Source organism: Aspergillus undulatus (assembly GCF_047715775.1).
Source record: "Aspergillus undulatus strain CBS 261.88 unplaced genomic scaffold BDV17scaffold_41, whole genome shotgun sequence".
Taxonomy (NCBI): domain Eukaryota; kingdom Fungi; phylum Ascomycota; class Eurotiomycetes; order Eurotiales; family Aspergillaceae; genus Aspergillus; species Aspergillus undulatus.
This window is the reverse complement of record NW_027396645.1, coordinates 218,832-242,819: the sequence shown is the minus strand read 5'-3', so window position 1 is coordinate 242,819 and position 23,988 is coordinate 218,832. Positions and strand designations below refer to the sequence as shown.

Below are 23,988 nucleotides of genomic sequence, written 5' to 3'. Positions count from 1 at the left end.
TGTCGCGCCGATCCCATCGCTCGCGATAATCTCCCCAATGCGGAGTTGACCTCAATGCGCATACCTTAATTGGTTCGGACGAAATAAAATGTCGCATACGGCCTCAAATGCTTCCAGAACGTAGTTCTGACCGGCCCTACAATGAGTTCATCGAACATTTGGCTCTCATCCTTCATTGAACACTGCCTGTTGAGCTACGAGACTGGGCGGCCAGATCCCGGGTTAAACTGGGAAGATGATGGCAGCAATATTCGATTTTCCACGTCCACCCCGCAAGATGCCCAGATAAATTCGGTAGGCGATCTGATTCTCAGCGCAGTTACCTGGCTGACAACATCTCCTGTAGTGGTCCGAGCAAGCCGTCCCCACTGCGAATGTGACCGATCTGGATACGCAAATCGAAGCACGCCTATCTCGCCAATCGTTGCAGGACTATAAGAGCAACTTTCCTAACAAACCACTTAACAGAGATAGCTGTCGAGGATACTCGATTCATTTGGACGATTTTGAGCTGGTGTACGAATACTCTACCGGGAAGCCCAAGGTTCATCTCTATGTCAAGCGATTCAATATTGCATGGGAGCGAGGCAGAGTCAAAGGGCCGCCGGCGGGGAAATCTGTCTCCAAGAAGCCTACCCTGGCTAAGCTGATTAGAAGGGTGTTATCGTCCATCAAGAACCGAGATCCTCCAAACCAGAAAGCGTCCAATACAACAGACAGCGAGGAACGCAACGGGAACGCGCACGGCGATATACCTGCAACTCAAGTGGTTGATAATCATGCAATTCAAGCCACGCAGCTTCAGCTGGTATCGCAAATATCTCCCCGTTCGCCTACGAGATCTCTTAGTCCTGATTCGAAGTATGATGCCGCCGCTAAGAATCAGTTGTTGGAACTCCTCTCCAAGCCGCAAGCTCCTGATGTGCGGCAGTCGGGTCGAAAGGACTCCGCGAAGGCACGGTCTTTAGAGCCAATACCTACCACCGAAGTAAGAAACCGCAGCACAAGTCATATATCTACGAGTGGCAATGGAAATCTCAGATTACGTGAATGGCCAGCGACAGAACCGGCAACTGAACATGTAGAGAGGATGCTTGACGAGAATGTCGTCTCTCGGCCGTTAACACCCCAGGCCAATGAAAACCGACCGACGCCTAAGCTCTCGCACATAGAGGCTGTTTCGACTACACTATCAATGCAGCCGCCGGCGGAGGATGTTGTTGAGAGGTCTGACTCTCCAAATACACCCGAGAAGCAACTCAATGACCAGCTCGAAGCTTCTCAACATGTTACCGTTCGGAGCGTTGATGCTGACAAGAACGTGAATGCAACTGTTGTTGACCCTTGGGAAGGTATGACCGAGATACGGAGCGTCGACGTCACGGTGCCAAAGGATCAACTGGAGCTCCTAGATACGGATCCGCCATGGTATCCGCCACCTGTTGGACAACCAACAGTCTCTGGGCATGTGCCACCGGCGCTGCTGGAAGAATGGAACCAACTTGTTTTGCGATGGCACGAGACGCGGGCGGACGATAAGTCGACACCTGTGGAAGATGCTCACTTCGCCGAACCTAGTACGCCTACCAGGGAAAGCACCTCTGACCACGAATATGAAGAAGAGGAAATCGGCACAGAGTGGAGCACATCACCCGACCGGACGCCCAGCCGCGGTGTACTCCTACCCCGAGATCCGCTACCCGGGGATACTCCGAAAAGAGACCCTGTACTTCCTCGTAAGCCGCAGAGGATCAGCCCCAGCGATCCAGATGAGCATACGCAGGCCACAGACGTTGAAAAGCGCAACGCTAAGGAGAAAACCCCGTTGGCCATAAATGTCCAAGCAGAAGCAACGGCGCTGCACCAGAAGGCGCAGGAGGATGCCACTGTCCTCCAAGATGGTCAAACAAACGTCACAGAACCGGTTCAAGCAGACGCTCAGGAAGCTTTTCCACCGTCTCGAGAACAAGGCTCGACAACAGACACGCTTGAAGCGCCGGAAACTGCCAACGAGGCAAATGTTGATTCCATGGCTGCATATGAGCCTCGCGACGACGACGCGCATCAAAGCGATGACGGCAGCCCTGAGTCTAGCATGGGTGGAAGTGACGGCAGCAGCTCTAATTCAGAAATGGAGATTGTAGTTCCCCAACCGTTGTATGGAAGTACTCAGCAAGAATCGAGTCAAGCTGATGGAATCCCAAGTTCAGCAGCGTCTCTTCCCGAAGCTGCAAGACGGAAGGTTCAGGTGGTGGAAACCCCAGCGATTCTCAGCAAATCGCGTCCTGCGTTGATAAACCAGAACGCTTACCTAGCGAATGCGGAGATCCAATCCGCGCCAGATATATCCTCCTCTCAATCACGCATTCTCAACACTTATCCCAGCAATGAAGGAGACTCGAAAGGAGAGACGTCCCAGGAGAGCTCGAAATTTATACCAGCAACAGCTCCGGGTAGTCTGGACAACATCCATGTCATGGGTACGCCATTAGACAGCGAAGCCCCGCAAACGCAGCCAACTCCCTGGTCAAACTCAAATTCGCTCTTCACGTCTTCCGAGCCAAAGGTTGTCGAGGCGAGCAAAGCTGCTCCTACATATCACTCGCAATCTCCAAAGGCTGTTTCCTCCTACCGCGACTTACCTCCATCGTCCATGCTGTCAATTGGCGACCAAGAGAGCCCAACCGTACAGAAGTCTGCGCGGAATTCTCCCCTAAACGCTGACCGCGCCTCTCCACTGAAGCGCTTTGCATCTGAAGTCGGAGACAGTGAACGCGGTTCACCCACCAAACGAATCAAGGTTGACCGCACGCCAACTGCATTTGAATCAGAAAACCCCGACGACAGGATCATTGCTCCCGGACTGAGTCGCATTATCAATTCAGCACAGTCCATTGAAGCTTTAACGCAATATGGGAAGTTCCGCGACGCCTATCCAGCATATACTGGTAACTTTGAGCACTTCGCGAAGCTATGTTCCAGATTACAGGCGTTTCGTGAAGGTGGGAGCCTGCAGAGATCATTCCTATGGGACGACTTTGTCATCAAACATATCGAAGATTACCCTCGCTATATCGCGGAATGCATCCAGCATGACACTCACCCATTAGAATACGAGCAGTACTTCTCATATTCTTTCTCAAAGCCCAGTTACAAGAAACGCGGTCTCTACGCTGAGGGTATAAGTGCCTGCGCGGCGCAGGTCGTCACCGTCGACCCAGAAGAACCCAAAGACGCGCCTGAGATGGCCGACGCAAATATATCCTTCACAGCGAGCCTTAGGGACCAGCTGTCGAAACTGCACACGCATTCTTTCGCTGCAACGGAAGACCCATCTCAGGATAAGCAATGTCAAGCTGACTGGAATGATGCCTCGTCGCAGTACAGCATTCCAGACAGCGAGCCGGCTCGCGCAGCTGCACGGGGGGGCAATGACGAAGATATGGACTCCGATCAGGGTGAGCATACGTCCAGTATTCACACCAACTGGATGCCCAGCGATGAAGATGAAGAAATGGAAGATGTTGGTGTCGACGACACGATCCACGAAACGGCCAGTGTTGAACTCGGCGACGAGGATGATGAACCTGAGCCCGTTAAGGAACCGAGTAACGCCCCTGCGGAACCGATGTCTCGGAAACCCGACGCAGACTCGAACAGAATTCCAAGGTCCGCTGCAGCTCATGAATCTGAATCTGAGTCTGAGTCTGGATCTGAATATGAAACGGAGTCCGATGAGGGACCGGAAGAAGAATCGCAAAACTTGCCCCACCCGATTGTCACACACCCTGCCAATAGACCTTCCGAACATCGACCTTCGAATTCAACCGCTGACGCAGGGAAAGTGCCCGTCACAGCTGCAGTCGAAGCTGAATCCACCTTCGAATCTGATTCCGCTTCTGAAGATGAATCCGGATCCGAGACCGAATCCGAATTTGAATCTGAATCTGAGTCCGAGTCCAGCGGAGAAGAGGAAGAGAAAGAGGAAAATGAGAACAAGGAACCGTCCGCCCAACCTCAACAAATCATCCCCACCACCGCACCGCCCAAGTTTCCGTCTCCATCTACAAAGCCAACCTCATCCGCAGACCAGGATCAAGATCAAGCTTCTAAGACAGTCGAACCAAACATCCAGAAACCCAAACCTGATTCCAAATCCGAAGTCGAAGTCGAACCCGAAGCCCAAGAAACAACCTCTGCAGAAGAATCCGAAGAATCCGAAGAACAAGAAAACGAAAACTGGTTTTCCTCCCTCCGCCACATTACCTTTCCCCTCCTTTCAAAACCCAACTCAACCTCAAAACCAACATGGTCTGAATCCCCTAACACCCCCTTCAAACAATGGGCCGCTGCGGATCTGGACGTCCTGAGTGTTAGGAATCGGCGGGGTGGAATTAGGATTGTTGATGGGAAGACGAGGGAGATTCGACGGGTTGAGCCTTTGGCTAGGCCTAGGCCTGTTTCGCGGGGGAGGGAGAGGGAAAAGAAATGAGATGAGATGAGATGAGATAGGGATCTTATGGAGCTGCGTCAGGGAGGATACCCATTCGTTGCATATCAGTACAGGCTACGTTAAGGCTCCGAAGGTGGTATCTTTCTTCTCTTCTCTTATTTCTATCCATCGAATCGATATACGGATGTTCTAAAACATCACGGTTACCTAAGGGCAGGACGAGCTGGCCAGCTACGGCTCCGGCTTCCTAGATAGAGTTATTTCTATTCCTATGTTTAGCCTAGCTCTGCCTGACACTTCGTTCTGCGTTGTACCGGGTTGTTTCTTTTCGTTAGGTTCTTGTTCTGCGATTTGCTTACTTATGGATGGCAGCGTGGAGTCCGGGGTCGTTTTGGGGTTGGGGTCGCATTCGCACTACACTGCGCTGCGGTATCTGAAGATGCCATTATATGGTCGCCGCCTTTGACATTACATAATTCCCAAAATAAAGGCAAATACATCAAGAATTAAAGATTATATGAAGATCAATGTGATTCATTCTCAGAGTTGAGGTAAAGGAGGGTATCGTTATCGTAACTAATAGTAAGAGCTAGATCTATCATCCAATTGTCCACCCATGCAAAGCAAAACCAATGCCAATAGAGTAGGTAAGGTAATAAAGACCAGAAAATAGCCGCAACAATGGTTGCTGCTATATAACCAATGCGGCCAAGACATATCCATATTAAATCAAATCAATGCAGCTTGCATGATATCGTCACTCTCCAGAGCGAAGAGGATTCCAGCCGAGAGTTCTTTTTTTTTTTCTTTTTTTTTGTGGTTTGAAATTGTTGGTTTGTTTAAACGTGGCGGTAGGGCTCGTAGGAGGTTGTCCGGTTGGGAGCCTGGTATGCAGGAGCGCCACCGTGGAAGGGGGGCTGGGGGGAGGGGTAGTCGCCGACAGGCTCGTAGGTGTAGGGAGCCTTCTCGGCGGTGATGCCGCCGCGGTTGCGGCCGTGGCGGTGGTTGTACGGCGAGCGGCCGGAGCAGCAGCACGAGCTGATGGCCCAGAAGAGAGCAGCGGCGAGCGAAAAGGCTGTCGCGATCCAGGTAGCAGCGTAGATGTTGCGTCCCATGCCTCCCTCGATACCGTACGGCTTGACCTTGTCGTTGAAGACGCCGGCGATGACGGCGAACATGGCAGTCGAAGTGGCCGAGGCGGCAGCAGTGAAGAGGAAGGCGGCGATAGCGATGAGGGTCGTGACGCAGGAGCCCCAGCGGCTGAAAATGGCGGTGATACCAAGCAGGAGCTCAAGGGCAGTCGCGGCAAAGGCGATGATGTAGGCAATGGACATCCATTTAGAGACGTTCTTGTAGACGTTCAGCGCGTCCTGCAGATCGTCGGGCAGAGCATTCTCCAGGCCAAGTCTCTGCAAGTTCCAAATCTCAATCGGGTTGAACCAGAACTGGGCTTCCGGGTGAGAGCAGTTCTGGACCTTGTAGTTGTCATTGGAGGTGACGTTGCCCTGGCAGTAGCCGAAGAGACCGATGTTGTAGAAGTCGGGGATATTGAAGTACTTTTGGACTTCGTCGAGAGCGGCGCCGATGTCACCGTCGTCAACAGAGACGTTCAAGTCGTTGAGAACGTCGGAAACTGAATCCTGTACCGGTGCTGATGCATTTAGATCTCGTAAATCGGCCTAGGAAATTAGCTTGCGATCTAGTTGATTGTGGATGGTGGGCGTACCCTGAAGAAGTACAGGTCCCTGATAGAGTCGGTGCCGTTATCTGTGGAGCCTAGCCCGACGATGATGAGACATATTAAGGCGGCGATGGTGAGGACGTATGGCGTGAAGATGCAAACGAAGCGACCCGCTTTTCCCATGATGGCGATGTGTGTCGAAGTAAGGAGGCGATGGAGATGGAGAAGGCGTTGAAGGGTTGTTGATGGAAGGTAAGACAAGGCAGGAAGAGGTTGGATATTTAATGGCAGGAGGCTGGAGCTGCAGCTGGAAAGCAGAGGCGCAGTCAGACCGACTTCGCCTCTTTTCTATTTTAATTCTTGCACTCCAAAACAAATAAAAGTGGCTGATCTTCACCCGCTAGTCCCCTTCTGGCAAAACCACGCGTCACTGACGTCGGCACTTTTCCTTCAAACTTGGCCAACACAACCATATTACACTCTAGCAGTCAGATTTCAATTCTATTTTGTCTGAGATGAATATAAGTGTTTCTAGCTACGCCCCTCGCTTGGGTTCGTGGTTACATTCAGTGAGTAGCAACAAGCACTGAAGTGAAGAGAAGTCCAGTAAGGCTGTGTTAGGCTTCACCATTCAGAGCTTGGCATCTGTACTCCAGTCTCCTCTCCAGTCTCCACCCAGAATGCAGTCCCTGATCCAGCCAGACCAGACCAAGAATCAGTCCACGACTCAGACTCGTAATCTCCCGTCCCGTGGGCCTCCCGTTGACAGTGTCGTTCTGCGACTGTCACAGCAGATTCTTCGGACTCCGGACTGGAGGCACCAGCATTCCAGTTTTGTCGAGAGCGAAGGCAATCTAATTCCGAGTTCGATGCCATGGTTCATGACGAAGCGGTTGTGGCAGTGTGAGCTTGTCAACTCCAGCAAGGGAGAGAATTTCCCCTGCGGCTGAGCTGGCTTACCCATGGATCCTGGTCCTCAGCCTTACAGTTACTGCTTATTGTGGAGGTCGCATCACGTGTTAGAGCGCCATGGCAGCAATGCGACTATGTCTGCCTGATCCCTGAGGCCGAAACTCATAGTTCAGATTGCCCTAACTGCTCTCTCGAACAAAGAGCGGCCGGCGATCTTGAATCATGAAAAGCAACTTCAGAGAAACTATCTATACTCTAACATAATACAGCAACATACAGCAACAGACGCCAAGAGCCAGTGATCATACTACGCCGTCTCCTTAATCCTCTTCGCCAGTATCCCATCCAAGTGCTTAATAGCCGTCTCAATCTCCGGAATCTCCTCACTCTCCAGGACTGATTTCCCAGCCGTCATAATCAATCGCTCTGGCGCAGGTGCACTCAGATACTTATGAATGCGACCGCGGTGCGCGGCTCGGAAGGTCTTCCCAAGACATCGGGTTGAAGATTAGCTCATGACTTGAATATAAATATCCAGCAACAATGGCACCAAGACAGGGAACCTACCCTCAACTGCCTCACCAACCGCTCCATCTCATTACCAATCTCTTCATCCCCATCCATCTTCGCCCTCTCCCTCAGATTACACTCCCTAATCCTCTCAGTGAGTTTCCTCTGGTTAACAGGAACATACCTCCCCATCCTCCCCTCATCAAAATAAGCCTCAATCCCCAAAAACGCATCCGCGATTCGGAAGAATGGTATATGGCTGCCCGAGAGCCCGTCATACTCAACATATTCACCATTAATCATCTCGCCGGCGCCCCAACCCGTTGGACCCTGCACGTAATGCATCCAGACTTTTGGTGAGATGTGCCTATCCACGAGGGTTTGATAGAAGATTCTTAGGGGGGCCGGGAAGAGCGTGCTTATGCGGCGCAGGGAGGAAAGACAGGCGGGTTTGTTGCCGTTGGCGAAGTGGGTTGTTGCGTGGGCCATTTCGGTGTAGATTGGGAGGGCCTGTTTGGGATTCAATTAAACCCTGTTAGATAGACTTCAACGGCGTCGTGCTAGCCAGGTGTAAAGGGGTATTTAGACGTAGGTAAACTCACCAACCGCTCAATCCCAACAAACATCCGCGCAAAATTATACTCCGCCCTTGCAATCTCGTCACTACCATCACCATCATCATCATCACCGTCACGAGCCACAGCCAAAGCGGGGTTGACATTAAACCGATAAACCATACTTCCATCCTTATCAAAATTACAAAAGTAATTCGTCATGACGTTCCCGCCCATCGAACTCACCTCAAACCGCCGCGCTATAAACGCCCAGGGAACGTCTAACTCCTCAGGGAAATCAATGATCTTCTCCTCCTGTGCGACTCGTACGACGGGGATAACGCCCCATCTGTATGCGTGTCGAAGGTTTGAGATGCATGCGGTGAAGCCGTTGTATGCTGCTGGGGACAGGGGTAACCTGTTAGGGTTCTCGGTATCTGTCTCCGTTGCGGAGAGCTGGAGGATCTCCCTCACAGCATCTAAATCAACCCGCTCACCCAGCGCCCTCTTAACCCTCTCCCTGAACGCCCTGACGCGGGAAATACTAACTTGGTCATCAAGAGAGACATCCCCCGGTGGAAATGACAAGGACGGCGCGGCTTGCAGGTAGATCTCGTGGTATGCACGGAGCGGTAGGGGCCAGGCATCGCTGTCGCCGTTGCCGTCGCCATGGACGGCATGGGGCGGCCAGGTTCCTGCGCCGTCTGTTTCGATGAGGTGGCGCAGTGAGAAGAAGACGGGGGAGGTTGGCGTTGCGGATTTTATGAGGGTTAGGGCGATTGAGTGGTCTGGGGTTTGGGTTTGGGTTTGGGGAGGTGGTTGGTCTTCGTCTTCCGGTGGGTTTTTCTGTTGTGGACATGGATAGGTTAGATTAGAGACTGGTATAGACGGGCTGAATGGGGAGATAAGAGAAGACATGGGCAATGAATGCCTATGGGACGCAATACGCACAAATTTAAGCAAGGAAGAAAACATATTGAGAGTCGTTGAATGCATGATTGCTCGACGGAGTATACCAAGTACTAGTGTACCGGGGACGTAGAGGAGATACATGTTCAGGAACGCCATGATCCTGTCGGCTTTATACTGCTAGAATAATAGAATGAATAATCCGCTCTGTTGTGCTCTATTCTTGAAGTTCAGGAGAGACAGAGACAGGACGCCCAGAGCAGGGCGCCTACAGAACAGCGCGAAGGAAGAGGAAGAGAAAGATGGGGTGGGGGGGTGTCCTCGTACTTCGCATCCTGCATCGTAACAATGCCATTGTTATTAATCGTTGCGAAAGTGTGGCTACATCGCAACTGAATCAATTCTAGTGAAGGCTCATCTGAGACTGGAATGCCGAGAGGTGTCAATAATCACACTTCACACTGTAGCAATGGCTGTCTATACTTAGGTACCTGTGTCTCAACGATCTACTTAACCCAGACCCAGCCGTATTCATGCGAGCGAACCACAGGACCTACTTTGTTTGAGCCTCACTCAAGACTATAACGTAATTCCGAACAATCCTGCTAAAAATCTCCACATGACGCAGCAAGAGAATTTACCTACATGGAGTATCCGTGTCTCAAATCTAGACCTCGACTCAGGCTCAGGCACAGCCATATCTACAAGCGAGCCAACAAGAGGCCCAGTTCAAGGATACGTAATGTTGGTTCAAAAGGGTTATGCATAAAATCTTAAGGCCCTGGACTGAATAAATAAATACTCTCCAATGGAATGACAGACCTCTATAGTTGAGGTACCAGGTACCGGGCCGATCATACCTCAACCGAGTCCCCGGAATCTGACACTGACACTGACACAGCCGCACAGCCCCAGCCATGCCTACTCTTCTATAGAGTATAGTCCAGGGCAGAAAAGAAACCGAGCCAATGAAGCCCCTTCGATCCTTGATAACTTTGCGGACTTATGTAGATCCACCCATATGTCTCGCCCAACAAGGATTGGGAATCTTAATGATGGGATGCCGCATGGTAACATGTAGCATGGCACATGGTACATGTAACGTGTTTCTCGCAAGGATATGGATCTGACATAAGACACTCTAGGTCTAAATCGATGACGAGCATTAACCAAGACCCGACCCGACACAACGGTCCTTGGAGCCCAGAGGAGCGAGATCCAATAGATTAAGTATTTCTCGAGGATAAACTTAGGCAGCCGATCTGCACTGTGAATATTTCCGTTACAGGGCCTCGAAGGCCTAGCGGGATCCGGCAACTTACTCTTAGGCCACCGACTGCCGGGCACCGCACGGCATCCCGCTACACCACCATTTTTGTCTTGTCTTGGCTTGCCAAGAGAGCATACAATACATCTGGATATTTTTGGACAAGACAAATCTGGAGATCGAAGCTGAAACTACATAACCTTCTGTATGGCGAGAGTAAAGACTGAGAGGGGAGACCTTTGCTGGAGTTAGTGAAGAAGACATGAAATTTAAGCAGATCAAATTGCAGAGTGTTGGATCGACCTCCTGAACAAGACCGGGGCAGTTGCGTAGTTATATGACATTGGCAGGAGCGCCTGTGTACCATAACGGAGCCTTCTTTCGATGGGGATCTTCTCAGCCGTAACGTATATATAGTTTTGCCACCCCAGCAACACTACTTAAGGAACCTAATCTACCAATGTCGCCTTCTCGTCCAGACACTCGATCTGTCCAACAAAAATTATACTTGTGCCCTCTTAGCAAGACAAGCAAGACCCGGCGCAACGGTCCTCGGAGTCCCGAGGGGCCGAAATCCAGTAGGCACATACTTTATATATTTTCCATATCCCTCCGGGAAGAGTAAGCTTAGACGGCCAATCTACTCTGGCCCGGCCAGGTGCCCGTACAGAGCCCCATATGCGGGAACCGGTAAGGCCACCCACGGCATCCCGTTGGTTTAGTTCATGGAGAAAACTTGGAGTAACGAGCTTCATGTCAGACCCATGCGAGAAACATGGGTGTTACACTCAAAATGTTTCCATATTTACTTCTAACTTGAAGCGGTAGATTTCTAGCCCAGAAATAGGTCCTAACAGCAATCTTTTGATTATTAACTCTAGTGGACTCCAGACGCTTGGTTTACTACTCGGCAGCAGACTGCAAAGTCCCAACAGCAATCCCTTGAGCTCCAGTAATTCCTACCTCTTTTAGCTGTTGCTCAAGGCCCTTACGGACAAGATCAAAGTATATATGTGCAAAATTAGATGTTTAGGCGGCCTTCTTGGGAACTTTGTAATCTATAGCTTTTTTTGAGACCTCTCCCTTTCATACTCGCAGCGATTTTGACCAGGGTTTGAAAAGTGAAGCCGAGAAGAAAATTCTGCGCGGCGTCCTTTTATTTAATTTAAAATTTCAGTCAAAAACAAGCCCTTATAGCTCAGTGGTAGTAGCGTTGCACTTGTAATTCTACCGTAATTTACGGTTAGATATTTGAGTTCATGCAAAGGTCGGCGGTTCAATCCCGCCTGGGGGCATTTAACACCTTTTTTTTTTTGCTCTAAAAGGTTGAGATTAATTCGATGCTACAAGGATGCTAGTATAAGCTATGGCACTCTAGTCCGTACTGACATCTCTCCTGCACTGCTACACTTCTCTCTGTCTCACTCCCTCTGCCTGTCTTCTCTCATTCGCTGCCTTGAAGCTTCAAACCTCCATTAGCTGTCAGACATTATGTTTCCTATCTCAAAAGGTGCCGCCAGTCTCGCTGATACAATTTTTTTCTTAACTGCCGAGGTCGGATGGGTAAAACAGAGTATATATACATGATAGGCTCCATATGCGTATGGCATGCACACCTTCATGGCTCGCAACAAGCTAGGGTAAAGTCTTACTATGCAATTGACTATCTTAGTCTCAGAGCTGGGATTGAAGTCGACGCCCCTGTCCAGTCCTAACAACTGCTTTGCTTCTAGAAGGCACCCAACCCATAGTAATAATGCTCTTTCCAATGCGAAGACCTCAGACTCTTCCGCAGTGGATGAACTGGCGGGAATGGTCCGCTATAGCCCTTGTGGTAAGATTTCTATAATGGGTCTTGTAAAATCGTAACGGTGAACTACGTAGTAATCGTAAACGTTGTATCTTGGTTCTAACCTCGTCCTCCCCTCGCGTTCCCACCAAGATGCTCCTCAGAGCCTGGTTATGGCTATGCTGGGCTCCCTTTAAAACCACAGCCTCCATGCTGATTTAACTCAGTAAGGAAAGCAGAATGATGTTCCAATGGAAGTGTAACTAAGTAATAATGTACGCATACCACAGACACCTCATATACCACTCGAGAGCCGGGGCTAGCCCCATGTGCTGAGACCAATTGGATCAAGAGCTAAGGGCGCCGTGTAGACTGAGAAATGCTCTGAGATAGTACATCTTAAGCGGAATTGAAATAAAGCGTCCCGGGCATTCGTCTGTAACACGCCTGTCGTGTCATCGTCATGCCTTGCCTTTTGAAGTTCCTTCCAACCTATCTTCTGAAGCCAACGAACTTGAATCTGGAGACTGTTCTAGAGAGCTTGGGTGCGTATCATATACAGCTAGGAATAACTGGGGACCCCCCGGGAAGTTGTAGCAAGGTGGGGTTATTGAGAGAATTACCTCTTAATCTTAAGAACAAATATGACCACTGTCTGTCGCTTGCTTGTAAGTACATTGACCAGAGCAGATTAGCTTTCGTTAATTGTAGGGTCCTGGCCCATATCGGAAACTTCTCAAATCCAGACACTGAGACAGAGGCAGGCGGTTAGGTTCGCAGGGCCGAGCCCTAAATGGCCTAGACGAAAAAGAATTTCGAATGGAAATGATATACTGAAAAAAAGGTGCGATGCCTTAGCAGAGGCTGATTCATCTCAACTAAAATAGTGTGAACGTCGCAGCCCGTGAACCGCGTCATCTTCGCGGCGGGGAAAGCAACGCTGAGGTGGCTAGGGTTTTGGTAGAAGTTGATATTAGATTGCTCCATTAGTAGGTGTACTGCTTCACTCGAACGAGAATAGGCTTTGTATTTCCAGTCTTGACTAAGTGGTCGGATTTTCTAGTTCAAGTATAGAAGCATCTGTTGTTTTCATGCATGATGATGGTGGTTGCCAAGAGGTGACTTGATATCAGATACCATGATATCAGTAGTTCAGTATGTTGTAACATGAAGAACATGCTCGTAGACGAATAAACCTCACAATGCAAACATGTGTTACTTTGCACTGCATAAAGCTGATTCTGCTGCAGGACGCTGCATACGCAGTTGTGTACATAAAACAGAAGAGGGTTAATCCCGTTGCGGAGTCCGTCACTGTCAACCTTCTGTCAGTAAACGAGGACCGCATGAGCAAAGATCTGGCTGACAAATCCGATTGAAATTGATTTTATTCTGGTGTCTGGCTGGTCAACCTCCCACGTGCCTGCCTCTGTTGAGTCTAACTTACCCCGCGGCCCAGAGCTCTTCGCTTCTGCATTCTGCATCCCCCCTCGTCTCTCCTCATCCAATCTGAATTTTACTCGACACGGTAATCCTCATCTCTGGCACCTCCTGAAGTCATCATGTCGACTAAACTCTTTGTTGGGTATGTCTTCTTTTATAACTCTCTACGCATCAACTCTCTCCATCAAATAAACAGCACAATCCACCCACCATCCATTTCCTGATTTCCTAACACCAAACTAACAAACCAGAAATCTCTCCTGGAGCACCACCGACGACTCCCTCCGCAACGTCTTCTCCGAGTTCGGTGTCGTCACTGATGCTGTATGTCCTACTTACCTACCCTACCCTGATGATTAACCAGCCTTCTGGTATTGTACCCATCGACAACTAACACAAGCCAGATCGTCCTGAAAGACCGCGAGACCGGCCGCAGCCGTGGCTTCGGCTTCGTCACCTTTGATTCCACTGAGGCCGCGGATGCTGCGATTAATGCGCTGAATGAGCAGGAGTGCGTATTCTTTCTTTCCTTTTTTGCTCTTTGCTCTCACAACGATGAGCGTTTGAGACAGTAGTTCTTTTCTGTCTATACTCAGGGTCTATGAAGCTAATGATATCGCGCCGGCTTAGACTGGACGGAAGAAAAATCCGCGTCAACCAGGCTAACGCCCGTCCCTCTGGCGGCGGTGGCGGTTACAGCGGTGGTTACGGTGGTGGTGGCTGGTCGTAAACTAGCCTGCCAAGTACCTACGTTTGCCCGCAGCTCTGGCTTTATCCGACAAACATTGAATACGTGGATGGATGAATGGATGAATGGCTGGGAAGGAGAGACTGAAATTTGGTTTCGTTTTGTTCGTTCGATGGAGATGGAGATGGAGATGGGGTTGTTTGTTCTTTGATACCTACTGCCTGACCTACCTACCTAACCTACCGATACGCATGTGGTGACGAGAGATGAAAGGGAGATCAAGATGGATGGCATCATAGCAACGTTGATATTGAGCTTTCAATGATACCTCAGTTATGCATCTGGACTTTAGTTACTCAACTCTTTTCGCTTTGATTCTATTTCTATGTGTATCATCCTCCACCACAGCGTTCCGTACATGATCATAGGTTTCCCCCTTGCCCTACTCTACATCGTTCGCCTCAACCCCCTTTAACTCACCTTCGCCCATGACCCTTTCCACCTTTCAACTAGTACATTAACCGGCCTAAGCCCAAGCCCAAACCAAAGCCTCAACTCTCACAGCGCCAAACAGCACATTGCTCCAGAGAAGCTCCGCTCAACCGCTGAAAACACAAGCCCACAACAGGACTGCCCTCACTGTCCACTACAAATTGATAGCTTACCGTCAGGCAGCGCTGACAGGTGGCACGTAGTAGAAATTATAACACTCAAGCAGGACTACTCTCCCCCGTTTTAAAAACAAGATTCACAGGCCGCGCAGGCTCCTCCCCACTACGCTCCCCAATCCTCTCATTCGAAGGCGTCGAGGGCCGAATGACGCTGCGGCCGATTTGGAATGCGACGGGTTGCGGCTGCGGCTGGGGCGTTTGCGAACCCGAGCGCGACTGCAAGTGTGATGGCGAATGCGAATATGCCTGCGAATAAACATGAGCATGCCTTGCAGCAGCCGCAGCAGGCGAACGCGACGGCGACGGCGACGGGCTCTGCGACTCAAATTTCTTTGCGCGACGACTCATCTTCGATAGGATCGACATCTTAGATATTCTCCCGTCGGCGGCACCGGCACTGATACCGCTAAGATCATGCGGTTCATTGGCCGTACTGTGCGTCATGCGGTTATCGGCTAGCGGGATGGGATCGTCGGCTGTTGAGGCTGTGCTTATGCTTGTGCTTATAGCGGCGGAGATGGTGCGTGGGAGGTGGTAGCCGGCTTTTGAGAGGGGGATGGAGAGACCGTGGACGACAATACTGCAAATGACCAAAAACCAAACAATAACCTCAATAGCATCCGAAACCTGCTTTGCATCTTCACGAACCACTCCATCAACCGTAATCTTAGCCAGATATTCCCGACTCACAGACATATAAAAGATCGCGCCGACGCCAATCGGCCCGAAGAAGCCGACGAAGGAAGTCTGGAAGAGGTTCTCGATCTGGTCGATGTATTTGTGCAGTGCGAAGATGATGGGCATGCGGCGGACGAGCAGGATTAGGATTCCCAACGGCACGAGGCGGTAGAGGGGGATGATGTTGTTGTGTAGGAAGAGGGACCAGGGACAGACGGCGCCGAACCACATGAAGACTGCGAGGTTGAGGAGCATGTCGATTGTTGGTTGGAGGGAGTCGTCCATTGTTTCGAGGCGGAACCAGTCGCTGATATTTGGTGTTAGCGGGTGTTGCCCCCTGATGGGACGAGTTGGGGTGGGTGGGGGTTTACTCTTGGGTAAAGACGTTGCCTGCAACGAAGCAAGCGAGGAGGTCGTCTGTTCCAATCAATCCGCATGTTCCGACGATGAAAAGCTGCAAGGTCAGTCTCATTCTTGATATCGGTTGAAGTTGACGTACTGCAAGAGCAATGGCAAAGACCAAAAAACTTTCCCGGTCTACATAGTGCTTCTCCTCCGCCCAATGGAGCATTTCTCTGGATAACCAACCAACAGTAACCCCGTACCCAACGCTCAGCAGGATCGTATACGCCCAGGTCTCATAAAACCACAACCCCATAGCTTTCCCCGCGCCGTCTCCACCCATGCCAGTATACTGGATAAGGTAAATGGCAAAGAACAGAAACGGATACCCGAGTCCATCATTTGCACCCGACTCAGCAATGATAATCCGCTGCAACGGCTGGGGAACATTCTTATCGGCGAACTTGCCCTTGACAATCGAGTTCGACAGCACCGGGTCAGTCGGCGTAACACAAGCCCCGACAGCAAGCGCATGGAGGAACGAAAAGTTAGGCACGAGCGCCCAGATCACGAGCGCGCTGCACATCCACATGGCGGCCATTCCGGGCCCGAGGAGCAGCGATAGGCTCTTCCATTCGATCTGCAGGTAGCGCTTTGGGAGCTGGACGCCCGCAAGGACAAGCTGCACGCCGAGAACTAGTCTGGTGAAACATAGAGTGATCTGGTCAAGATTTTCGATCGTGTCGAGCGCATAGTCGAGCGGGCGGATGAAGTTTGCGGCGTGCGGAGAGAACGCGACGCCAGCGAGAAGCGATATCACTGACTTGTTAGTATACGCTTTTAGGTCAGAGGATGTACGTACAGGCTTCAGACAGGTAGAATCTCTCTTTGAACAGGTACGAGACCAGACCGAAGACGGAGATAAAACCTCCCAATGTCGCACAGACAATGTTGAAGTTGATTAGCGATAAGGTCGGCATGCTGCAAGTTGCAATGCCAGGTGCCCCGCGAAATATGTACAGGACTGGAAGAGATTAGTCGAAGAAGAGCTTCAAGGCTTGTTTCACTCACATAAAGTTGGAGTGACACTGCGTGTTATTCAAACATAGTAAGGTTCCAGGAATTGAGAAGGCCGAAGATCAAACTTTGTCTCATCTGATATCTCGAGCGTAATACGCGATGAAGACTAAATTACAGCCAGCGATAAGACGGGCGATGAGCGATGAATGGTGTTGGATGGAGAATTGGAAGAGCGCGGGGATGCGAGGAAAAGTCTAGTCTGGATCCCGAAGCTTGACGAGCTTGACGAGCTTGTCTCGATTTGCCCAATTAGTGGCCATGGACCCAGCCGAGTGATAATAGAGTAGAGATCTACATTCAATCGACCATGCGCTAGCGTAATATTTTAATGATGTTTTGTCTGCTCATTCACATCAGGTTGACCCGCCTGTGATAAACATTAAATGAGGGAATGTAACTGCATATGGAAATCGGTATCTAAGCTACTAGCTGTGTCATACACCTCCCAACACCCCCTGCTGCGCTCCATTCACCGCGAGACGGTCGGCCGCCTGGTTTCCAGGGTCCGTCGCATGTCCCTTGACCCATTCGAACAGAGTCTTCACCCGGAGCTCCGTACGTTCCTCGATCTTGCTCAAGATAGGTTCCACCAAATCCTTGTTCTCTACCGGTTTCTTGTCCGATGTCATCCAGTTGTTGGCCCGCCACTTCTGGAACCACACGGTAACGCAATTGATCGCATACTGACTGTCCGTGACGACGGTCACGTCTCGATGCCGGGGAGCGATTTCGAGCGCGCGCAGAATGGCAGTGAGCTCCGCCCTTTGATTCGTTTGGCGATTCCCCTTCAGAGGTTCAGAGACATTTCTGCTGGGAAAGAAACGTCAGTACAGTGCTTCAAGACACAGAAAGTACCGTAGGTAGACAAACCTTGTGTCGCCGGGCCCAAAGTATACTCCAACGCCGGCGTTTGCGCCAGTCTTGCCATTTTTTAAGGAGCTGCCATCGGTGTATATACGTAGCATGCCCGGTGGCCCTTTCGGTTGGGTCTTGGTGGCAGCTTTTTGCTCGTCCGTCTTGTAGACAATCTTGCCGGTCTTCGGGTCCAGGAGGACATTCGGATCAAACCCATCTTCAGCACCCGGAGGTAAAGGACCTTCACCGGGTTCGAAAGTGACGCCTTCCTTGTCCTTCGGGGCTTCCCTCGTCAATCCCGGAGCGCCCGCAAATTGGACAGGCGCTCCTCCGAGCTTCACAAATTCCTCTGCCTCTTCTCTTGTAGAAAACTTCTTGTATCGTGGTTTCTGGAACCCCTTTATCTGCTCCTGAGCGTGAGCCCAGTTTGTGTACACTCCGGGTTTGTGTCCTCGTTGGATCGCGTAAAATCGTGTCGGCTCCGCGTCTAGCGGCGACGCGCCCCGCGACGACGGAGCTTTAGCACCGGTCAGAAATGCGTTCGCTTCTTCGATCGTCGGGAACCCTTGGACTGAGGAAATATTTATGTTAATTGACCGAACGACAACTTTCCGCAGTAATTCCAATTTTGATCCACTTACAAACAGCGCCTCTGAAGCCCGTCACCTGGGCCAAGCAATCCTTCCATTCGTAGTAGATCCCCGGCTGATACCCTGCCTTGACAGCATAATATTTTCCAGCGGCGCCGCGCTTGCGCTTTGTGCCTGCCGTGGCAGGAGGCGATTTTGACGGTTTCGTGGCAGGGCCAGGGGTCGGGGAGGGAGTGGTCTCGTTCATGACGTCGCGTTGGAATTGTGGGGACAAAAAATCGGCGGCCGTCCGACTTGGAGAGGAGAGGCTTGAGACGGAACGAGGAATTGGAAGAGCTGTCGAGCGAGGAAAGGTGGTATGGAGGGTTCGGTCAAGGGTCAATTGAGGGATAAGAAGTTTCTTTGGACTGCAGCTGAAAAGGGAACCCCTGGGGCCCATGCGGAGGGCAACGCTCGTGCTCACTAGAAGAAAGGAAGGACTAGACGGTTAGAGATAGAGCCCTGCGGCTGGATTTTGAGCCTGCCGGGAGGTATCGCGAAAGAGGGAGAGGTTGAAGGAAGGAGCAGAAAAGTCGGGGGGTGGAGGGGTGGAGGTTGAGGTTGAGGAGGTTCTGGGGGTCCCGGCTTGGGGGGGTTGCCCGTCTGAATGTGGGCTCGGATTTGCGGTCAACAATGTCAATTCCTGCACCTCTTGAGGAAACCCAAGCCCTGTTTCAACTCTTGAAGTTTAACGTCGGTCTTGCAACCGACTCTAAAACTGTTGTTTACCTTGGGGAGTCCTCTTGCGGCATTTGTCACCAGATACTCAGCATCCCTCTGAGACTGTGACCCCTCTTCTTCTGCCCCCTCATTGACCCCACGATGCTCTGCTTCCCAGTACCTTATTCGTCCATTTCTTGCTTGATACCCCTCAAGTCCTTCATCTGGGCGCTGAAAAATTCCCTGAGATGAGTTGTTGCATCCAGGTGGTCAGTGAGCGTTTGCCAACCCTAAAGTGTTTACCTCGGGCCCAGCCAATTCATGAGCGCAATATATGAGCAAAACGACCAGCCCAGACACAGTTATATAGTTACATATCCCCTTTGCACCGCTGCCTAGTATCATACGATCTAATGGCCTCCTCGATTTGCTCTTCTTTCCATGCACAATGGAAATGAATGGCGTAGGGGAATGGAAGGGGCAATTGGGGTGCACCATGACAGCAAGGATGACTACCGTCCCTTAGCCTGGAGAAAACTATACAAGTCTCTCTTCTTCAAGCCATCCGCCATACGCTCGCCTTAATCGTCCAGGAAGCGGACTCCAAGTTCTGTGCTTAAATTGTCTACCTACCTATGTTCGCACTGGGAGAAACCATGGTGCCATCCCAGCGGAAGCTGTGTCTGTAAACCATTATATGGAGGCGCCCGTTGGAAATCTCATAGTAGTATATGACCACACGCCCTCATAATCCGAGAATTTCAAGCAGTTGCGATTCAACTCTGGTTGAACAGGGTCTACAACATTGACTGGAGTGGATGCATGAGAGGGAAGTCCTGATGCTATTCATTGCATTATCACGACTAATCAACCCACTCACGACTGCTTAGTCGGCAAAACACAAGAGATCCTCTCAAGCGACTCAGTAAGCACCATGAAAGACCCCTCTTTATCCCATCCTCTTTCTTGTATCTTTCAACTCATGCAAGTGTCAACTTCTGTCTCTTAGGGCTTCCCTTCACCATCTTGTCTGCCTCTACAACCCTATTGATTACCTTTCAGCAGCATCATCATTCTCTTGAAGATGTTCTTGAAGAACCCATCAGTCTTGGATAAACCTCAGCATCGTGAAGCTGTGTTGGTTTCATCTAGCTGAGAACGTCGGGAGCTCGAGCGGTTCATCCTCTGATATCTCAAGCCAGCTCACTCTCTTACATTGACAAACCTGCCAGTTAGTCTTGATCAGGTACTTCCTTGATTGTTTTCCTCCTTTACCTGTGCCTGGCTGTGTTAAAGTCCATCGTCACTGGGCACTAATTTTGAGATCTCCTACACGGACATCACTCAAATCGACGATTCCATGACCGACGCCATCGAGACTATCCCCAACGATGGTACCGTCAATCCGCAGGATATCATGATTGACTCCGACGCTGTTTGGGGGACCACCCCTCACCATCAGCATGAGAGCCTCGCTGAGCGCCTGAAGCGCGCTATTGACGACTACGGCTTGAAAGTGCTCATTTACCTCACGGGCACGGAAGAGCAGATCCGATGAGGCTCCTGCCAAATGGCTACTACGCACACGACTATGCCATCATGAGTGACTGGTCAAATGCCATGTGGTGCTTGCTTTGGAGCTTCAACGATCTGGCCATGGTTGGGCTGCGTGCTTTGCTGACTGCGATCTTCATGGATAGAAGAGAGGTCGTTGAACTGATCATGAACATAGGCATGCGGAAGAGGCTGACCACGGATGAAAGCATTAAGTTGTTCGGCTATGGCTGGACTTGCAAACATGGGACAGTCGAGATGTTGGACGTTTTGGACATACACGGCCCGTACTTCAACTGGCGAGCTTATTACAACTGGTGCTGGCTCTTGACTACCCAGACTGGTAACGTCATGAGCGGATCTAGAGTCCTCAGTTCCGCGATTTTTACAGACAGGTATGATACCTCTTTCTCCCCCTCTGCCTTCATCCTCTGGGAACCATAGCCATTATCACTAACGAGCCACAGCGCGATCGAGAACTCAATCGCTACAACGTCACCGCCCTCTTTGGCAAATTCCGAACCCAACTTCCCACTCTCGCCAACCTCCTTTGGGAAGTCTACATGCACAGGCCTGAATGCTGGATAGAAGATTACCACGAGTACGAAGCCTGTCTTCCGCATCATGTCTACCACATTGATTACAGTCTAAGCGTATTCTTCTGCTGCAATCCCACTTATCACCGTTGCGCACGGGTTATGTGGGAATGAGCAACATGGATATGAGACAGGATATCTCTTTTTGATGTGGATACCAAACCAAGCGAATGGAATATTGACAGTTTTACTGGATAGATGTATCGACACAGTACCATAGAGTATCTAGATGCTTGGCTAGGCGCTTGGGATTCAGTTGATGGATATTCACCATATCATACGCTCGGTAGAGTCTTGGATGGTTAGCACCTATCTACAATTTCATGCATGTATGTTGCGAAAAAGTGATATTGTTTCTTTCTTTGAAGGTTTTGCTCGTGCCGAGTAGATCTCTATACAGCACTGTCCTCTTCATCCTTGATAGTTAGGCTACACTGCCAGCCTTTTAGAGTGAGCTACAGAGTCCCACCGTCTCCAGCGTCGGCTTCATGGGTGGTGTAGTATATGGCGTCAGACTGTTTATTTCAACAGCAGGTACGATGGAGGTGGAGGTCTCGCGCCTGCCTTGCCATGTACATGTGCACGACACCTTCCTAGAGCGGCCGGAGTCATTGCAGGGAAGGTACGGCGGATAACTGTGACTAACGCTCTCGCCAGTTTCCAATAGCCCCTAGCTGTCCCATGAAGCTCGTAATAAAGCCCAGTGCTTCTTCAGCTGAAGCTGGAAAGATGGCGAAGAGTATCTTATCCCTGACGAGGAGATCTGAACCTGTGCTCACTCAGAGGACCATGGTCTCGTCTCGCCTAGCCAAATATACTTCAGATATGTAGACTGCATTACAGGGCTATGCGAATAGAGGGTGGTATGTTGGGGTTGTTTTGTTTTGCTGTCTACATATTGCTGACGTCATCACGATGCCCTCAACGCTAACCCCAAAATGGACCCCGCCCCAAGAGTATATACGAGCAAGACTCACGAGTCCCTTGTCGCTTCAACGTTTGATCATACGAATATTGCTATCAATCAGCACCATCATGGTCGAAAGCAAAGTCAGAGACGCTGTTGAGAAGGAGCTTTCCGGCACTCTCTATGCCTGCACCTCCCTCACCCAATTAAGCGGAGGAACAGCCAACTTCGTCTACCGCGGTGTCCTCTCCCAACCCCTCCCAGATGGCACGACAACCGTGATCGTTAAACATGCAGAAGACTATCTCGCTTCAAATGCGGGCTTTAAGCTGAGTGCGAAGCGATGCGTGAGACATTCTATTGAGTAAGCTGAGAGAAGGAACTGAACTGATGGGTAGCCAGCTAGTCGAAGAATCCGCCCTCCGGGCTCTAGACTCTATGCAAAGCGTGACGACAACCAACGAGTCCCCCGGCAGCGGGCAGAAGTACCAAATTACCGTGAAGACACCAAATATCTACCATTTCAGCCCAGAAACATACACCCAGGTCATGGAAGACCTCCCCTCCGCCGTAGACCTAAAGACGTTCCTGCGCTCGCCTGGTGTATCGGACCGGATTTCGAAAGATTGGAGCCTGTCGATAGGCCGCACCCTCGGTGCCTGGCTGCGCTCGTTCCATTTTTGGATTGCAGATCCCAAGCAGATAGATGTAGCGACGCAGTTTGGCGAGTGGAAGGTCATGCGGGATTTGAAGTTCTCAATTAACTATGATGGGTTGCTTAGTAGGATTGAGGCGTACCCGGATCTTCTTGAGGGGAGTCGGGAGGTTTTTGAGAAGGTTAGAGACCTTGCGGCGTCTGAGCTTGAAGAATCAGAGCTTGAGGGTAGCGCGATCAGGCCGATCCATGGTGATTTTTGGTCTGGGAAGTATGTTCCAGCCCTCGTCCTTAAATCAAGTATCCTATCCAATCTATTCCAGCCAACCTTGCTAACCAACAGTCAACCGACAGTGTCCTAATCCCAACAACATCCCTCTCACAGCCATTACCAACAACCCCATTGCTAATAACAGACTGGGAAATGTCCCAAGTCGCCCCTCGGTCTCTCGACCTCGCACAAATGATCGCAGAGCTATACATGCTCAAGCACTTCAGGGACATCGACGCAGGCCTCTGGATAATCCAGGGGTTTGTAGAAGGGTACCAGGATATCACTGAAGATATGGCTTTCCGGATCCTCATCCACGTCGGCACGCATTTGGTTTTCTGGGGGAGTACGATTCCGGATTGGGGGAATCAAGAACAGGTTAGAGAGGTGGTTCGCGTTGGGAGGGATCTTATCACCAGAGCGTGGGGGAGGGATCGGGCGTGGTTTGGATCCCGAGGGGAGGCGGAGGTTTGGGGGGTTCTGTTGAGGGAATAGGTGTTTTGAGGCAAGCTCTCTGGACAATAATTATCTATGTGTATCTCCAATCAGTCTTCTCTGGTACATACGACCACAGGGTGTGGAAAACAGGGCTTCCCGTCCGCTCAGCCGTACTTAAGCCACACGCCGGCTGGTTAGTAGTATGGTGGGTGACCACATGCGAATCCCAGCTGTTGTATGTTTTTCTTTTTGCGAGCGCAGCGAGCATATCTGTGTTATTTAGTTTTTGAGGGGGGTTATGTTCTGCAGTCGCCGTTAGTTGATGTCAAGTCCAGCCGCAGCGACATCGCCGATAACATCGAGAGTGAGACCCATCTCCAACTGTTCATGCCCTAACGGCATAAGGCCAATTCCAACTTCATAAGCGCTAATAGTAGCACCTGTCA

General features: G+C 50.6%; 9 protein-coding genes and 1 non-coding gene across 10 annotated transcripts; 5 read left to right on the top strand and 5 right to left on the bottom strand.

The window, feature by feature from the left end:
- Positions 1-13: 13 nt before the first annotated feature.
- BDV17DRAFT_151870 (uncharacterized protein) lies at positions 14-4,608 on the top strand. The gene is made up of 2 exons (XM_073754500.1): positions 14-294; positions 347-4,608. The coding sequence occupies exons 1-2, from the start codon at positions 142-144 to the stop codon at positions 4,490-4,492; spliced, it is 4,299 nt and encodes a 1,432-aa protein (XP_073613469.1). The 5' UTR covers positions 14-141; the 3' UTR covers positions 4,493-4,608.
- Positions 4,609-4,971: 363 nt separating this feature from the next.
- Positions 4,972-6,428, bottom strand: BDV17DRAFT_269196 (SUR7/PalI family protein). The gene is made up of 2 exons (XM_073758554.1): positions 6,180-6,428; positions 4,972-6,132 (listed from the first exon to the last, which is right to left on the bottom strand). The coding sequence occupies exons 1-2, from the start codon at positions 6,315-6,317 to the stop codon at positions 5,293-5,295; spliced, it is 978 nt and encodes a 325-aa protein (XP_073613468.1). The 5' UTR covers positions 6,318-6,428; the 3' UTR covers positions 4,972-5,292.
- Positions 6,429-7,353: 925 nt separating this feature from the next.
- Positions 7,354-9,028, bottom strand: BDV17DRAFT_293424 (uncharacterized protein; the record flags this gene model as incomplete). The annotated part of the gene is made up of 3 exons (XM_073762607.1): positions 7,354-7,530; positions 7,614-8,066; positions 8,159-9,028. The coding sequence occupies 3 exons, from the start codon at positions 9,026-9,028 to the stop codon at positions 7,354-7,356; spliced, it is 1,500 nt and encodes a 499-aa protein (XP_073613467.1).
- Positions 9,029-11,473: 2,445 nt separating this feature from the next.
- BDV17DRAFT_t112 lies at positions 11,474-11,581 on the top strand. Its single transcript has one exon. It is a non-coding gene; the product is annotated as a tRNA-Thr (tRNA).
- A 1,469-nt stretch (positions 11,582-13,050) lies between these two features.
- On the bottom strand, positions 13,051-13,660 carry BDV17DRAFT_269191 (uncharacterized protein). Its single transcript, XM_073758553.1, has 2 exons — positions 13,523-13,660; positions 13,051-13,389 (listed from the first exon to the last, which is right to left on the bottom strand). The coding sequence occupies exons 1-2, from the start codon at positions 13,557-13,559 to the stop codon at positions 13,220-13,222; spliced, it is 207 nt and encodes a 68-aa protein (XP_073613466.1). The 5' UTR covers positions 13,560-13,660; the 3' UTR covers positions 13,051-13,219.
- On the top strand, positions 13,638-14,248 carry BDV17DRAFT_293423 (RNA recognition motif domain-containing protein; the record flags this gene model as incomplete). Its single annotated transcript, XM_073762606.1, has 4 exons — positions 13,638-13,660; positions 13,770-13,842; positions 13,923-14,029; positions 14,149-14,248. The coding sequence occupies 4 exons, from the start codon at positions 13,638-13,640 to the stop codon at positions 14,246-14,248; spliced, it is 303 nt and encodes a 100-aa protein (XP_073613465.1).
- Positions 14,249-14,592: 344 nt separating this feature from the next.
- On the bottom strand, positions 14,593-17,023 carry BDV17DRAFT_151816 (putative Na/H antiporter). Its single transcript, XM_073754499.1, has 5 exons — positions 16,969-17,023; positions 16,760-16,921; positions 16,055-16,716; positions 15,927-16,009; positions 14,593-15,862 (listed from the first exon to the last, which is right to left on the bottom strand). Exons 2-5 carry the CDS (start codon positions 16,875-16,877, stop codon positions 14,917-14,919), a joined length of 1,809 nt encoding a protein of 602 aa, XP_073613464.1. The 5' UTR covers positions 16,878-16,921; positions 16,969-17,023; the 3' UTR covers positions 14,593-14,916.
- A 742-nt stretch (positions 17,024-17,765) lies between these two features.
- BDV17DRAFT_269183 (RNA-DNA hybrid ribonuclease) lies at positions 17,766-19,299 on the bottom strand. The gene is made up of 2 exons (XM_073758552.1): positions 18,474-19,299; positions 17,766-18,403 (listed from the first exon to the last, which is right to left on the bottom strand). Exons 1-2 carry the CDS (start codon positions 18,859-18,861, stop codon positions 17,802-17,804), a joined length of 990 nt encoding a protein of 329 aa, XP_073613463.1. The 5' UTR covers positions 18,862-19,299; the 3' UTR covers positions 17,766-17,801.
- Positions 19,300-20,720: 1,421 nt separating this feature from the next.
- On the top strand, positions 20,721-21,263 carry BDV17DRAFT_293419 (uncharacterized protein; the record flags this gene model as incomplete). Its single annotated transcript, XM_073762605.1, has 2 exons — positions 20,721-21,070; positions 21,143-21,263. 2 exons carry the CDS (start codon positions 20,721-20,723, stop codon positions 21,261-21,263), a joined length of 471 nt encoding a protein of 156 aa, XP_073613462.1.
- A 1,016-nt stretch (positions 21,264-22,279) lies between these two features.
- Positions 22,280-23,911, top strand: BDV17DRAFT_269181 (uncharacterized protein). The gene is made up of 3 exons (XM_073758551.1): positions 22,280-22,525; positions 22,581-23,104; positions 23,188-23,911. The coding sequence occupies exons 1-3, from the start codon at positions 22,307-22,309 to the stop codon at positions 23,597-23,599; spliced, it is 1,155 nt and encodes a 384-aa protein (XP_073613461.1). The 5' UTR covers positions 22,280-22,306; the 3' UTR covers positions 23,600-23,911.
- The last annotated feature ends 77 nt before the right edge of the window (positions 23,912-23,988 follow it).